This window comes from Centroberyx gerrardi, chromosome 24, assembly GCF_048128805.1.
Source record: "Centroberyx gerrardi isolate f3 chromosome 24, fCenGer3.hap1.cur.20231027, whole genome shotgun sequence".
Lineage (NCBI taxonomy): Eukaryota > Metazoa > Chordata > Actinopteri > Beryciformes > Berycidae > Centroberyx > Centroberyx gerrardi.
Window position 1 is genome coordinate 9758131 of NC_136020.1, and position 15773 is coordinate 9773903.

Below are 15773 nucleotides of genomic sequence, written 5' to 3' on the forward strand. Positions count from 1 at the left end.
CCACCTGGCTGTCAATTGTGCGAGCATGTGTGATACAGAGGGAGATGGATAGAGAGAGGATGAAAGAACGAGCGCGAGAAAAGACAGGGTTTTTTGTCTTTCGGCCGGTGCAAGTTTATGTGCTGCACTGGTGCTCTTCTCCCCTGCCTCTCATCGACACCACCATTTCCCTTCATGTGCGTTCACCCACACAAACACTCTGAAGAGTATCGGACACGTGTGCCGTGCGTAGCGGTACTTTGGAGAACTCAATCAGCGTCCTTCCCTTAGCTCTCCTTAGTGACTGTGAGCGGGCTGTGTGGGAGGACCGGCTCTGATAGAATGGACTGCTGTGTTATTGACTTCAATTTAGAAAGTGCTGCCCGCTGCTTTTTTTTGCCCCTCCCTTCGTAGCCGGGGCCTCGCTGGGCCCCAGCCGCGGCCTACCTCAGGGGGATATCCCCGATTGCACTGTTACAGAAAACACATTTAAGCAAGGTCGCAGGGCCTGGAGTGAGTGGGAGGTGGGGGATTAGGGGCGGTGAGGGGCTATTTTTTTCCTCTTTTCTTTCTCACATGCTCAATGTTCTCCTGTGTCGCTTCATTTCTTTCCTTGAGCCCTTCCATCCTTCCATATTCCATTAGCAATAATACTGACTTCTCTACTCTTTAACTGGCCTTTTTTCTCCACCTTCTGCCCTCTCCATCCTCCTTTTGTCTTCTCCCTGCTTGGGTGGCCAGCTGTTGAAGTGCTGTATTGTTGGAGGTTGCAGGTAGATCCGCGCCAAACATTTGACGCTGTGCTGCCTGCGCTCACAGATTAGACACACTTAGCTTAGCTCCTCAAATCCCCCGGTGGAAAAAAAAGAAAAAAGAAATTAAAAAAACAGCCAACGGAGGCAGAGAGAGGGAAAGGAGAGAGAGAAAGAGAGAGAGAGAGAGGGGGAAAGGAGAGCAAGAGAGAGAGAGAGAGAGAGAGTGTGAGAGTGCGAGAGAGGGAGAGAGAGCAAGAAAGAGTGAGAGTGCGAGAGAGAGAGAGAGAGAGAGAGACAGAGGTGGATATTAGAAGGAAAAAAATAGCGGGCTAGGAGGGAGTCACATAAGAAAACTGACGAGGACCTGTGTCTGGAGGGAGTGAGCTGTGAGTGTGTGCGCCTGTGAGTGTGTTATGCATTAAACATGACCAATATATGTGAAAAGAAATTCACTGCTTAGGGATGATGACAAACTCTAAGTTCCAATACCTTCACAAACACACACTCAAAATGTATCTCCTTTGCGCACACACTCCCATCCACTCTCTGTTGCTGCATATCCGAGCGGTATCTCATCCCCCATGCATGAGCGCACATCACAACCTTGACCATTCATGTCTCCTTAAAGCAAACGAGACTGCCGTGTGTGTGTGTGTGTGTGTGTGTGTGTGTGTGTGTGTGTGTTTCTCGTCTTCATCATGCTCATACTGGGGAGCAGATAGTTCACAGATAAGGTAGGCAGGCACCTATCGGTAATAGAATCCAAATGGGGAGCATATTAGACCACTGCTCTTTTCACTCCCTCCTGCTTTCTAACAAAGTCATTGGAAAGCAGTTTGCAATAATGTGTGGTGTCTGTGCCAGATTATCTGGCACAAGGCAAAGTACACAGAAAGATAGACGGATAGGCAGGCAGACTCATGCAGACACAGACACACAGTACAGGAGAACCAAGGTTATACACACACAACCTCTATCTGCCGGACACTGTGCCCTTGGTGTGGGTGTGGCATGGTGGATTTTACACAGATGAAAATCTGTTTCATACTCTTCCTCCATCCCTGGGCATGTAGCAGGCCTCAGTAGGGCTAATCCTCCCCTATATGGGGCCTGATGGAGATTCAGGGATTTACAGTTTCATGGAAATCACACTGCAAGGCAGGTAATTGGAACTACCATTTTGGGGAGAGGAGGGTATTGCAAGGTCAGGGATATCATAATGGAACAAGTAGTGAGGGTTGCCATTTTGAGGATAACCAGAAGGGGGTTCTAGGTGAGGCAGCCAAGTCAAACTGCCATTGTGGAACTGGATGGTTGTCTAGGGCAGCCTGCAGGTAGGGGTTTCATATTAATAGCTGGGGAGAGATGTCATTTTGGAGCTAAGAGGCTTTTGTTGTGCTACACGTCCGATCCAATTACCTCCAGCAGCACACTTGTCATAGTTGTCATTATCTTAAAGCTAAACAAAGAGCCAGACGATGTGAAGGTATCGGCACCAATGTGAGACAAAACATTTGTTAGTGTGCAGAATGAATCATTGTTTACACTCACACTGTAACCTGTGAAAAGTGTAATTGAAACGGGATAAGTGGAAGCAACACCAAATGCTGTGCTTTTTGACAGTGTGAGACTACTCTATAAATCTCATGTTTAATAGCCAATGTTGTATAGGAACAACTCACTTGGGAGGAATTTTGTTTTGACCAACCCAAGGACATAAAGGTAAAAGGAGAGGGGGGCGGGGTGAGAATCTGGATGAAGACCACATCTTTAGCTTTGCTCCCAAGGAGCTAAAAGTCAGGAAGATTTAGCTGCTCTCACCACAGTGAATTACTATGTTTTTACCCCCACATTGCTCAGAGAAAGAGACATCCATTTCCTACGGCCCGGCAATTGGCAAGGCGACATTGTGATGAACACACAGACAGAGACTCTCCGAGAATCCTAATGAGACCAGCTGACCAATGACGTGGCCAGGACAGGACAGGGCATTAGCATATGGTGAGGAAGAAAAAAAAGAGGGAACATAAAAAGGCATGCCCACTTCCAAATACCAACACAATGATTGTACAAGCCTATATCTAGTGAGTGAGTTACAAGATTCGGTGAAGGGTAGAGAGCTCGCTGTCAGAAGATTCTCACAGAATCTCAACTGACAAGTAGTGATCTAGGTGGTGAAAGATGCCTTATGAGTGATTAGTACACTTAAATGATTGGTGAGTGAAGGCCATTTCTATAGAACATGGGGAAATTTCAGCTCTGCAGCTAATATAGTCACACCAATACACATAATAAATAAATAACACAACTTTGAACACAACAAGCAGTTTGGGCCTGCTGTGAATTTGCATTGGGGGAAAAAAAAAAAAAGAATCAAAACACAAACCCAAGTGGTTGCCAAACTTAAAACAGCCTTATTTTCAATTACGCATGAAAAATCTAATTTTTCTTTGCTCACGCTGATTGGGTTAACGGTGCTAAGCTAAGAGCATCTTTCTTCTGCTTCCAGCTAACACAGAGCTACGGCTAATCCCTGCTCTGGCAGCCTCTACCAACACAGCTCAACATAATGAAGGCTATTAGTCTGGAGACAATGGCTGCTAGCAGAGCTGAAACATGGAATAACACAGGATGAGAACGAAAAGGAGTGGAAGGGGACAAGTGAAGATGGGTATTATCTTCAAGAGTGTACCTTGAGGTTGCCATGTCCTGACCTGCCCCCCGTTTCTGTGCGTGGTCTCTCCCTCTCTCACATACAGACAGACACACACACACACGCTCAATAAGCAAACACAATTAACCAGAGACTGGCCTGCAAATATTAGACCACAGGAACACAGTAGGAAGTAGCAGTTTAGAGAAGGCAAGAACAAAAAGAAGGGGGAAGAGGGACAGGGCAAGAAGAAAGAAGGGAGCAAAGAGGAAGAGAGGGCAAGCGAGGACAGAAAGAAGAAGGGGGGGGGGGGGGGGGGCAAGAAGAGGAAAACAAAAAAAGGCAAAAAGAAAGAGGGAGGGAAAAAAAAGGAGGGGGGCAAGACAGGGCAAGAAGAAAAGGAGGAAAAGAAAGAAGGAAGGGTGAAAGACGAAAGAGGGAGAGGGCAAGAAGAAAGACTGCGAGAAAACAAGAAAAAGAGGTGGAGAGGGCATGAAGAAAGCAGGAGAGAGGGAAGGGGAGCCGAAAGATTGAACGACAGATGAAAACATCACCAGAAGGAGAGGTCAAAAGTGGATAAAGGGATTTTTAAAAAGCTCTTTAGATAGGAAAAGTAAGCTGCTGTTACGGTGGCCCGATGGTTAGAGAGAGCGTTTTGTAACTGAAAGGTCAAATGTTCAATCCCTGCAAGAGCCAAAGAGTGTCCAAAAACCATGCTTAATGTCAAAATGTTCTTCAGCAAAACACTTCATCTTTACTGTAAGTTGCTCTGGATAAGAGCGACGGCTTAAATGCGTTAAATGAAAATGTCATGTCGGATGTTGACAATAACATGGTGTTGATAATGTTACCAATATTCGTACTGCATGTTGAGCGGAGGCCATGTAAGGTCAGAGAGCAGACAGCGAGGGAGAGCAGGTATTTGGATGAAACGTCTCATTCCACCTGGCCAGATGGAAAGCCACTAATATACCCTATTGCCTAGTATAATCTCTTGATACGCTGGCATATGATTGGGGTGTGTGTGTGTGTGTGTGTGTGTGTGAGTGTGAGTGTGAGTGTGAGTGTGAGTGTGAGAGTGAGAGTGAGAGTGAGAGAGTGAGAGAGAGAGAGAGAGAGAGAGAGAGAGAGAGAGAGAGAGAGAGAGAGAGAGAGAGAGAGAGAATAATGATAATAAACAGAAAAAATCCCTAGCAAGCAGTTTAAGCCTTAACACGGACACGGTTAGCACTGTGTGCGTGTGTCGATGTGTGTGTGTTTGTGTGTGTGTGTGCGTGTAATCTCTCACAGAATTAATTCCTGGAAATTGAAATTAAAATGGGAAAGGAAGTGTCTGTCCCGGGTCCTTCACCTCAAGGTCATGATCATAGAGTTTAGTGTGTGTGTGTGTGTGTGTGTGTGTGTGTGTGTGTGTGTGTGTACTGTAGCCTGGAAAAATTGCTTAAGATAATATGGTACCAAGGTGGGCACTGATGAGTAAGCAACCACAGGAACATTACTAGATACTTAGAGGACGTGCTCACATGCACGCACGCACGTACACACACGTGCATGAAATTTGTAATAGCAGCTCTCAAAGCACAAGACAAGCCCAAAAATAGTGTGCCTCTTGTCTCCTTGAGCAAAACACACACATACACACACACTGAAAACCATATGTGCGCTGCTTAAAGGCCCATACTGTAAATCCTGGATCCTGGCAATGGCAGAAGCAATGACATTATCATTAGATCAATCACTCTACTGTACATTCCTCTAATCTGATTAGCATTGCTGCTATACCATACTGCAGGCCATTCACCCGAATGGAACTACTGTGGACACGCAAACACACACAGGCTGCTGACCTACATGCGACTGGCCGCATCCCAGATTTGCCAGCACTCACCCTAGGGGACGGGTTCTGTACTGTTTGCACACACCCCTTGAACACACCGACTGACTGACAGACGAGCCGCAACAAATTAGGTCACCCGGTACCCCGAAACCACACCCAGTGCCCTCCTGGCCCAACTCAGAGGGGCCCCAAGGGTGAAGCAGAGGGAGCAGGGGGCGCACGGCTGGAGCATGGGGCTGGCATGACAGCGGGAGGGTGCCACGCATCTGACAGCTCGTCAAGCCGTCAACCACAAACTAGTGCCGGAGGTCAGGCCCGAGTCTGACCACACTCTACGTCAGGATACTGTATCTTATACTAGGACAATATGGGATCACTGTTGGCCCTGGGCTGTGACCGTTGTTGGACATGGATGCATTGGCCAAACCTAAACCTCCACTTCAAAGTCCATTAAACTGCTTCGCCAGGTTAGAATACTGAGCAGAATTACCTGACTGTGTATATTGACTGTTCAATGTCATTAAACGCACAAAAAAAGGCCACCAGGTCTTTTCTGGTTGACTTGTTGGCTGATGTCAGGAATGCTGTGTGACACACACACACAAATGTCTCTCTGGGTTAGTGGACCTTGAGAAAACCTTGCCGTGATCACAGGGTCTGGCAAACCACAAAGCCATGTTGGCCATTCTGGGTCAGCACCAAACTGCACCGCGAGAGGTGGGCCACTCTGGGTCAGTGGAGCATTAGGGGACCTGGGAGGCCGTGACTCAGGCCCCCTTACTGGTGAGAAAGCAGAATGTCCACTTACAGAGAGAATGGGAAGAGAAAAGATATGAGAAAAAGAGAAATGGATAGGACGAGGGGAAAAGGGTGAGCGCTGCCCTGGCAGGCTTGGTCACATTATGGGTCAATGGACGATTTTGGTTAGATAGTTTTCTGGACGGATTGTACCGGGTGGGTAAAACACAACCTGAACTCATTCTGGGTCACTAGCCCATCAAACAGTGACACACCACACATACAGAGGGGCGCACAGGCACCATCTGACACACAAACACACACACACAAAACTGCCAGTATGCAGACTGTCCTAAATCTGATTTGTGTGGTTGCCATCAGTTACCGCACACTCAACAAATAACCACAAGCATATATTTTGCAGGGGGCTGTGCCACTGTGACAGCTAAACTGACAGACAGTCACTGGAACTATGTGGATTTGAACGGCACATTTGCAGCATGTCACGCATGTGTATTATATGTATGCTAGTTTAAGAGTGTGTTTGAACATGTGGCCCTGGCTGATCTCATGTTTTTGACTTGCTCAGGGTATGCGATCAATGCGGCAGTGCAGCACGCCTGTGATAACACACTCCACACACCCGTGGTGCTGGGGAATCCCTATGGAATGGAAAGGAAATAGTCTTTCTTCCTTAACACAGGAAAATCCCCCCTATACTCCCGTGGCTGCTGCCTCACCGTTACATGTGCTTCATTGAAGACCATTCGTATTCAACTGCTGTGAAGTCAAGGAGAAAGTGTGTGTGCGTGTGTGTGTGTGTGTGTGTGTGTAATATAGGAGTTGGCTCTATACTCCTGTGCCGGTGGGAATAACGTACTGTGCTACAGGCACTGTGACCTTTTCTAGCTGGCGCACTTTCTCTCCTCCTCCCTTTCTCTCTCACTTGCTCTCTCTCTCTCTCTCTCTCTCACTCAAACACACACACACACACACACACACACCTAGCAGCACTGTCACGGCTGGCTTTACCGACCATCAATTACCCACACTGCTTCCTAGTTTAATGGACATGCGGCTTCGTACAAATCATTGGAGACAGAGGGGTGATGGGACAGTAGGGTGTGTTCGTTTCGCCTCTTCTCCCACGGCAGGAAGGTAAAACATGTCTTGTTTTCTCCCGCTCGCCTTTCTTAACATGACCTTTATGGCTGGGCGCTACCTGGAGCGACAGTTTGTGCTCAAATGGAGGGTTAAGGCCTGCCTGTTTAGAGCGCCCTAACTACCTGCAAAGGCGGACATGATGGAGGAGAGTGGGAGCAACAGGGAGGGCAGAAATGGAGAGTGAAAGAAAAATCATGCAAAAGGTGTGGAGAGACAGAGGGCAGAAAACTTTGCATTTTGCCTTATTTCATGCCCTATACTTTCTTGTATATTTTCAGTCATCAAAGGAATAAATTCTCTTTCATTTTTGCATCTGGCTTCTTAAATTTTTCCCCCTCATGGTTTGAGTTAAAGTAGCTTATTTTTATTTATTTATTTATTTTTTACATTGACTACATAAAAAACACATCAAGTTATGAAAGAGGGGCTTCATTAAAAAATAAATCAAGTGATAAAGTAGCCAAATTCATATCATTTACACATTTGTTACATTGTCTTGAAGTTGAATGGGTCAAAATATCTATTATATTAACTTAATCATCTGATGCCATTGACATCAACATTGGCATAATCACTTCTCTTGCTAGTATGGATGCACATGCACACACACACACACACACAGAAAACACCTCACAACCAACAGCACATTCGCTGTGGCAGTCCCACGGGAGTGGACAAGTGACCAACACCCCCCCACACACTCTCATATCCGAGAGACATAGGGGGTAGGGAGAGAGAAAGAGAGACAGACAGACAGACAGACAGACAGACAGACAGACAGAGGGAAAGATGGATTCAATCTGTCTGGGTAAAAGCATTGTGGCAGAAAAAAAAAGGAGGGGGGGGGTAATAAAATCATTCATCATGGGAGTGTGTTTATCACTTTTATTCAGCTGGAACCTTCTTTCTCTCTCTCCCTCTTTCTCCATTTCTGTATCTCTCTCTCTCTACAGGGCAGCGTTCCATATCCCAACACCCCAAAAGACTACTCAAAATAGTAGGGGTGAGTTGGGGACACACACACATAGAAAGACAGAGGACAGAGAGAAAAGGGGATGGAGAGAGAAAAAAAAGAAAGGGGCACAGACTGTTTTTGAAAAGAGATGGATCAAGTGAGCTAGATGGAGTGAGACTGTAGAAAAAGAGAGAGAGAGAGCGGGAGTAGAGCAAGCAAGTGACGGACGGAGGGGTGATCGAGAGAGTGAGCGGAGAAGGAAAGAGAGCAAAGAGGGTGAGGGTGGAGTGGGTTGGGGGAGTTAATGCACAAAACACACTGCATCAAACCAAAGCACTGCTCCGAGCGGGATGCGTCAGCAGTACATTCATGTTCCCCTTTTTTTCCACTGAAGGACAAAACAGGAAGAGTGAGAGAGCAAGGGAAAGAGAGGGAGAAAAAAGCGAGAGAGAGAGAAAGAGCCAAAAAAGAAAGAGAGACAGAGAGAGAGCAGGGAGGGAGGGCAAGAGAGAGAGCATCATGAGAGAGAGAGGAGGAGTGAGAGAGTGAGAGAGAGAGAGTGTCCCGGCCGCCTGCCTTTGCCACCACAGCGACACCGAAGAGCTTTGCCGGACTCACTGGAGTGGCCGGATTATTGCCGGAGCGCAGGGGGTTAAAATCTGGTTGCCGTGGGGACGCCGCTGTCCATCTCTGCCTTTTGCCTGGACAGCCTGTCTATTCCCCTAAGCCACACGAAGCCCCAGAAAGCCACAGAACAAGAGACTGTGAGCAAAAAAGAAAGAGAGAGAGAAGAGGACAGCAGGAGCAAACGGGTTTTTGAAGGGCTAGAGCTCTAAAAAGGTCTGAGTGCTTTGCGCTCACCCAACTACCTCAGGACACTGCAGAGAGAGAGAGAGAGGGAGGGAGACAGAGAGGAAGAGAGAGAGAGAGAGAGAGAGATAGAGCGAGAGATCCAAGCCCCGGCGCAGGCTCTCTCTCTCTTTTGCTGCTACAACGGATCCTTTCCACATCGACGCTACTGTTAACGTCACGCCTGTAAGCTGCGCGCTCGCCCGGCGCTCGCCTTCCTCGTCTCGCTCTTCTCCCCAGTCGGACGCTGCGTTAGCGATGGGGTGCTGATCAGCACGAGGAGGGGAGAACAAAAAAAGAGCCGGAAAACAAGGAGAAAAAAGAAACAAGACGGACAGAGGAAGAAAGAGAAAGTGAGAGAGAAAGAGGGAGCGCTTCTTCTATCTGCGACGCTGCAATTGTTTTCGAGCTGCTCTCTGAAACGCCGCGCGCCACCCCTCCTCCCTCCAACCCACCTCGCTCAACCCTGCTACAACACCCCTCCCTCCTCCCAGCGCCCCCCTCCATCCCCCACCCCGCCCCCCCCTCTGAAGAAATTGACGGATTATTGGGAAGTGCACGGGAGGCAGGCTGCAGCTGCTGCTGTGTGTGCGCGCTACTGCTACTGCCGCTACTGCTGCTGTGTGCTGCGCGGGGATGGTGTGTGTGTGTTCGTGTTTGCTGCTGTCGCCACCGCAGCTGCCGAGGCTGGAGCGTGGGGCTAGTTAAGAGGAGGAAGAAGCTAATGACGGCAGCGTGTGTCGCCTAGCCTTTTCAACCCCCACTGAGCACTACGGGAAAAAAGAGGAAAAAAAATCAAGTGGACACGACGCCACACTGAGAGGGGGAGCGAGAGAGGAAGAGAGAGAGAGAGAGAGAGAGAGAGAGGGGGGTCAGACTGACCAACCGACCGACTGATTGACCACTAAAAAGTGAACAGAGGAATAGAGAGAGGAGGGGGTCTGTTTTTTTTTTCTCCTCTTTGTCAATCAACAGCCATCACAAACAAAAGGCAAAGAACATTTGAAAGGACTGTGGAATTTTCATTCTTCAACCTGTTCTCCAATCCCACCCCCCTTCTTCTTCCCTCTTTTTTTTCCTACTCTCTGCCTTGGGTTTTGGTGTGCAGAAAAGAGAGTGTGTGTGTGTGTGTTTGTGCGGTCGCCTGTGCTATGGAGACTTGGGGAAGGCGTCTAGCAGGGGGATCGACTGTCGGATTCCAAGGACAAGCAAGAGAAGAGGAGCCCACAGCAAGAAGCGAGCAGGGGAACACTGCCGCTTTGGGAGCCTGACTGGATTCCTATCTATAAGCTTTTTTTTCTTTTTCTAATCAACAAGGAGAGGAGGAAACAAACAACATTCACAGAGGGCCTTCAAACCTTTCTATTCGGATGTGTGGATTTACAAAAGGGTTCATCTTGGTTAAGCTCTTTGGCATTGATTTCTGTTTTGACAGAGCAGACATAAAAAGGCTTTCTTTGCTGCTCTTGGGATATACGTACATCTGATTTGAACACCACAGCTCTTTCTGTGATTGCAAAAAGGAGGGAAGCTATATATCTCAGTTCAAGGACCTGTAATAATAACTTGAGGTAGGTGTCTAGTGTTTCAACCCCTCTTTGCATCAATTTGTAACACCCTACCCTCCCTTCCGTCTTGTAATAAGGTTTTCGGTTGCTTAATTTGCCATCATGTCCTTCTCATACACACGTTTCAGAAAAGCCAGCCCACTCCCCCCTCCCCTTCCCTCCCGCCCCTGAGCGCAGTCCATGGGAAAAAAAAAAAGTATTGCTTAATCGAGGATAAGGCAAGTCCTCTTGCCCCCTTAGTAAGCATCCAAAACCCCCTCCCCTTGTCCTCTCTAGCCCCCTTCACCTCCCTGCCCAAGTTCCCTCAAGGCAACGACCAACCAACTTGCCACTTCCCTTGTCCCCAAAGACCCAAAACGCTCTCCCCCTGCCCAACACCCCCCGTCCTCCCCCCCCGGATGATGCTGAATTATGAACGTGCCACATCATGAGTCTCCTGGGGCGGGTAGCTGTGCATCGTGCCAGGAAAGCCGCCCTGCTCTGTGTAGTCTTCCTGATGGCGCGAGCGTGGAGCAGCGCCTCGCTGGCCTTGGCGGGGGCGGCGGTGGCTACGGGACCCCAGGGCTGCCCGCCGCAGTGTTCCTGCAGTAGTCAGCAAGGGAAGGTGGTGTGCACCCGACGCGGCCTCACCCGTGTGCCCCCGGGCATCCCCGCCAACACGCGACACCTCAATCTAATGGAAAACGCCATCGAGGCGGTGCAGGCTGACTCCTTCCGCCACCTGCACCACCTTGAGGTGCTCCAGCTGGGGCGCAATGCCATACGGCAGATTGAGGTGGGCGCGTTCAACGGACTCACCAGTCTCAACACGCTGGAGCTGTTTGACAACCGGCTGACGGTGGTGCCCAGTGGGGCCTTTGAGTATCTGTCTAAATTAAGAGAACTGTGGCTGAGGAACAACCCCATTGAGAGCATTCCCTCCTACGCCTTCAACCGGGTACCCTCCCTCATGCGACTGGACCTGGGAGAGCTGAGGAAACTGGAGTACATCTCAGAAGGGGCCTTTGAGGGCCTGCAAAACCTCAAGTACCTCAACCTGGGCATGTGCAACATAAAGGGCGATATGCCCAACCTGAGCCCACTAAAGGGACTGGAGGAGTTGGAAATCTCCGAGAATCTCTTCCCAGAGATCAAGCCGGGCTGCTTCAAAGGCCTGCGCTCACTGAAAAAGCTGTGGGTGATGAACTCACAAATCACCGTGATAGAGCGCAATGCCTTCGATGACCTATCTTCATTGGTGGAGCTCAATCTGGCCCACAATAATCTGAGTGCATTGCCACATGATCTGTTCTCCCCGCTCAGGTACCTGGTGGAGCTCCATCTCCATCACAACCCTTGGAACTGTGGCTGTGAGGCTGTGTGGTTAGCACGCTGGCTAAGGGAGTATATCCCCACTAACTCTACCTGCTGTGGACGCTGCCACTCACCTGCCAGCATGAGAGGTCGACAGCTGGTGGAAGTGGACCGGGGTGAGGGTGCTGCACTCCAGTGTTCTGCCCCCTTCATTGCTGATGCACCAAGGGACTTGAACATCTCGGCTGAGCGAGTAGCCGAACTTCGTTGCCGCACAGCTCCAATGTCTTCGGTGCGCTGGCTCCTACCCAATGGGACTATCCTGACGCATGCCACCAGTCACCCAAGAATATCAGTCCTCAATGATGGTACACTTAATTTCTCAAACGTCCTGGCAGCCGACACGGGCACCTACACCTGCATGGTGTCCAATGCGGCTGGGAATTCCAATGCCTCAGCCTACCTCAATGTGAGTGCGGCTGAGCTTAATACGTCCAACTTGAGCTACTTCACCACAGTGACTGTGGAGGTCTTGGGGCCCACCACTGAGATGGCCAAACCCAAAACCACCACTACAGCTGCTGCTGCTGGGGCTGGGGTGGCTGGAGGAGGAGGGGGAGGCCTAGGGACTACAACCACAACTGCCTCTCCCTCTGTTTTTCAGCCAGTCTTCATCTCCACACCCACTGTGCTGCTACAGAGCACCGACAGCCCACCAGGTGCAGCCAAGCCATCTGTGATGCCAGGACCTCAGGGTGCCACTGGCAAGCCAGGCAAGTCCGGCCCCAGCCTGGACGAGGTGATGAAGACCACCAAGATCATAATAGGTTGCTTTGTGGCGGTGACACTGCTGGCTGCGGTCATGCTCATCGCCTTCTACAAACTGAGAAAGCGCCACCAGCAGAGGAGCACGGTGGCAGCTGCCCGTACCGTGGAGATCATTCAGGTGGATGAAGAGGACCTGCCACCACCAGCGTCTGCAGCTCAAGAGGCGGCTCTCACACTGCCCGAAATACGGGACCACAACAGTATACACAAACTGGATTTTATCAGCCACAAGACTGACTATGGCTTTCACAAACCCAAGGCCGAGTACAAATCCCAGCCTGATTTCACCCTTCACAAGCCCAAGGCTGAGTATACCACATATAAGCCCACTATGGACTTCAGTAGCCACAAATCCACCCCAGATTACAGCACTCACAAATCCACGCCAGATTTTAGCCTTCATAGACCAAAGCCTGACTACAGCCCATTTAGACCGGACTATAGCACTCACAAGCCTAAAGCAGAATACAGCCCATTCAAACCGGACTTTGGCACTCACCCAAAAAATAAAACGGACTACAGCCCTTTCAAACCAGATTACAGCACTCATCCCAGACAGAAAACTGATTTCAGCCCATTTAAACGAGATTACAGCACCCAACCAAAACCCAAACACGACTACAGCCCGTTAAAATCGGACTACAGCACACACCCCAAACCTAAAGCTGAATACAGTCCATTCAAGCCCGACTATAGCACTCATCCAAGACCTAAACCCGACTACAGCCCATTTAAGCCTGAGTACAGCACTCAGCCTAAACCCAAAATGGACTACAGTGCCCAGAGATCTAAACCTGACAGTAGTAGCTACAAACCCAAGGACCCTTACACTCCCCATAAGACCACAGCTGACTACAGCGTCTTCAAGACCGACTTCAGCCCCCACAAAGCGGATTACAGCGCATTCAAGTCTGACTTTAGTCCCCACACCCAGAGACCCAAAATGGATTACAGTCCCCACAAAGTGGACTACAGCCCCCATAAGGTGGACTATAGCACCCTAAAGCCCAAATATAACACCTATAAACCAACCGGCCATGGGGCAAAATGGACAGACAACAATGTTGGGAACTCTCTCCCTCGAACCTTGCCCAGCACCATCACAGCCATGGCTGAGCCCTTTGTCATAAAAACTCACACCAAGGAGAAGGTACAGGAGACTCAGATTTAAAAGGCCCCAAAAGGCTCCCCCTCCATCCCCTAGCTCCCTCCTAGCCCTGTCCCATTGCCCCCTCCCTCCCTTTCTCATAAAATCATGCAATAGAATGCACAACGAAAAAAAGGACAGGAACTACTTTTTTGTACAGAGTGCAAACTTAAAAAGACTGATGATTTCTTGTTGTACATGCTTATAAATAAATATATATATGGAAAAATTGAAACTACCATGGGCTGGTGATAGAGAAACATATTATATTAAAAAGAAATAAATTGAAACTATTTTCTAACTTGTAACTTCTATTTAAAAAGATGAGTTGTTTAAGATGCTGTCTTGACTTTGACAAATGAGGGTAGTCTTGTTTTAAAAAAGGGGCATTCTGTGTGATTTTTAAACCATGCTACAGAGAATGCAGTGAAAAGAAAAAAACATTTATACCGAGAAGACTTTCTTTAACAAAAACAGAAAAAGGTCAGTGTCGATCTTTACAGGTTTATCTTGTAAAAGCACCATGAATTTGTACTGTGCCAAATGTTATAAATGCAATAAAAAGGATTTTTGGAAGAAAAAAAGGAAGCATTAGAGAGAGATGTTTTTTTCCTTTCTCCTCTTTCTCCTGGCGTATACTGTAGCGATCAGCCAAATGCTTTAGACACTGCAGTAAGACGCTGCAGCTATACTTTAACCCTACGTGTGCTGAATGACTCAGGCAGAATGAATCATGGTGCAGAAGTGGCTGGTGCTTTTTTTAATTTCTTAACACCTATGCCTTCACGTGTAAGGGAAGAGCTTGTTCAGTCTGCATACCATTCGTGAATGTCATGGTGCTTCATCAAGGTGTGGCTGATCAAAAGCCTGTGTTCAATCTGTCAGCTTTTAAGTTCTACAAATGCATCAAGAATGATGTGAACAGATTGAAGGATGCTGTGTACATAACTGTCCATGTGTGGAAATGCACTGCTGTCATAACATCTAATGTTAACTGAGATGCTGGTTACACAATGCTTTTGATTGATGTGAGCTGATAGTGTTATATATGGCTCTTTTTTATGTCCTCAACTGGTGTTATTAATCGTGTACCTAATGAGTGAAAGGGGGTGACAAATTCAGGTGAAATACCATTTGGGAGTTAAGACTGTCTTGTACTTTGCCAAAAAATATAGATCCTCATTTCTCTTTTCATTGCATTGCCAGCTGTTGTGCCTTCATCAATCAGTGTGGGGGCTTTTTATGGTGACAAATGCATTCGGGTCTCGCTGTTAACTGTGCATTCTTCATCTTCGACAATAACCCCCCCCTCAATCATAATATAACTTCACACTTCTCTGCTTAACGGAGAAAAATTACATACAACATGCACAGTGGTTAGTAGGCATCTCTTGGACAGGTGAGACAGTTTGTTTTTGGAAGCCACAGTGTAAAGGACTGACAGACCAAACAGTGCTGCTGCTGTTCTTTCCTCTGTCGCCGTCTCTCTCTTTGCTTAAGCAGGCTGCTTATAACCGAGTCTCAGAACTAACAACACTGAGGACAGTGCAGACAACAGGGTGGTGTGAACCAGCCGAGGGGCACAAAGCAGCGAAAGAAAAAAGTAACGTGTTATGAGAGAGATGTATGTGGGTCAGAGGTTAGGGGGAGAGTACCGCAAAAGGGTTTAATGGTAGGGAGTGAAAGTTGACTGGACCGTCAACACCTAAAAAACTCTCACATGAACACCTATAAAACTAGATAATACTAAAAAAACAGAAAACAAAAGACATTTGGAAATAAAGAAATAGCTTCTGACGAGGCACAATGTCAGTAGAGCCACAGTCGCAGGCCTCTACCGGATGGAAAAGCTTTGGCCTAGTAGGTTTACATAACCGGTCAGTAGTGTGGTGAAGGGAGAGGCCGGTGGGGAGAGTGCCTGCAAGGGCCATCAAAGCAAAATCAGGGTTTTTCTTTCCATCTCTGTTGCTGTGGCCTTTTCATGTGCCTTTGTGATAAATGAAGTGA

The 15773-nt window shown here is 48.2% G+C and overlaps 2 protein-coding genes across 2 annotated transcripts in view; one reads left to right on the top strand and one right to left on the bottom strand.

Annotated features, from left to right (window-relative positions):
- Positions 1-15773, bottom strand: part of snd1 (staphylococcal nuclease and tudor domain containing 1) — a 183903-nt gene that overhangs the window by 86223 nt on the left and 81907 nt on the right. The gene's annotated exons all lie outside the window — the stretch shown is intronic.
- On the top strand, positions 10923-14231 carry lrrc4.1 (leucine rich repeat containing 4.1). The gene has a single exon (XM_071905674.2). The coding sequence runs from the start codon at positions 10926-10928 to the stop codon at positions 13788-13790; it is 2865 nt and encodes a 954-aa protein (XP_071761775.2). The 5' UTR covers positions 10923-10925; the 3' UTR covers positions 13791-14231.

Excerpts from the sequence above, each read along its gene's own strand:
- lrrc4.1 (XM_071905674.2), top strand. The coding sequence starts at position 10,926 with ATGAGTCTCCTGGGGCGGGTAGCTGTGCATCGTGCCAGGAAAGCCGCC.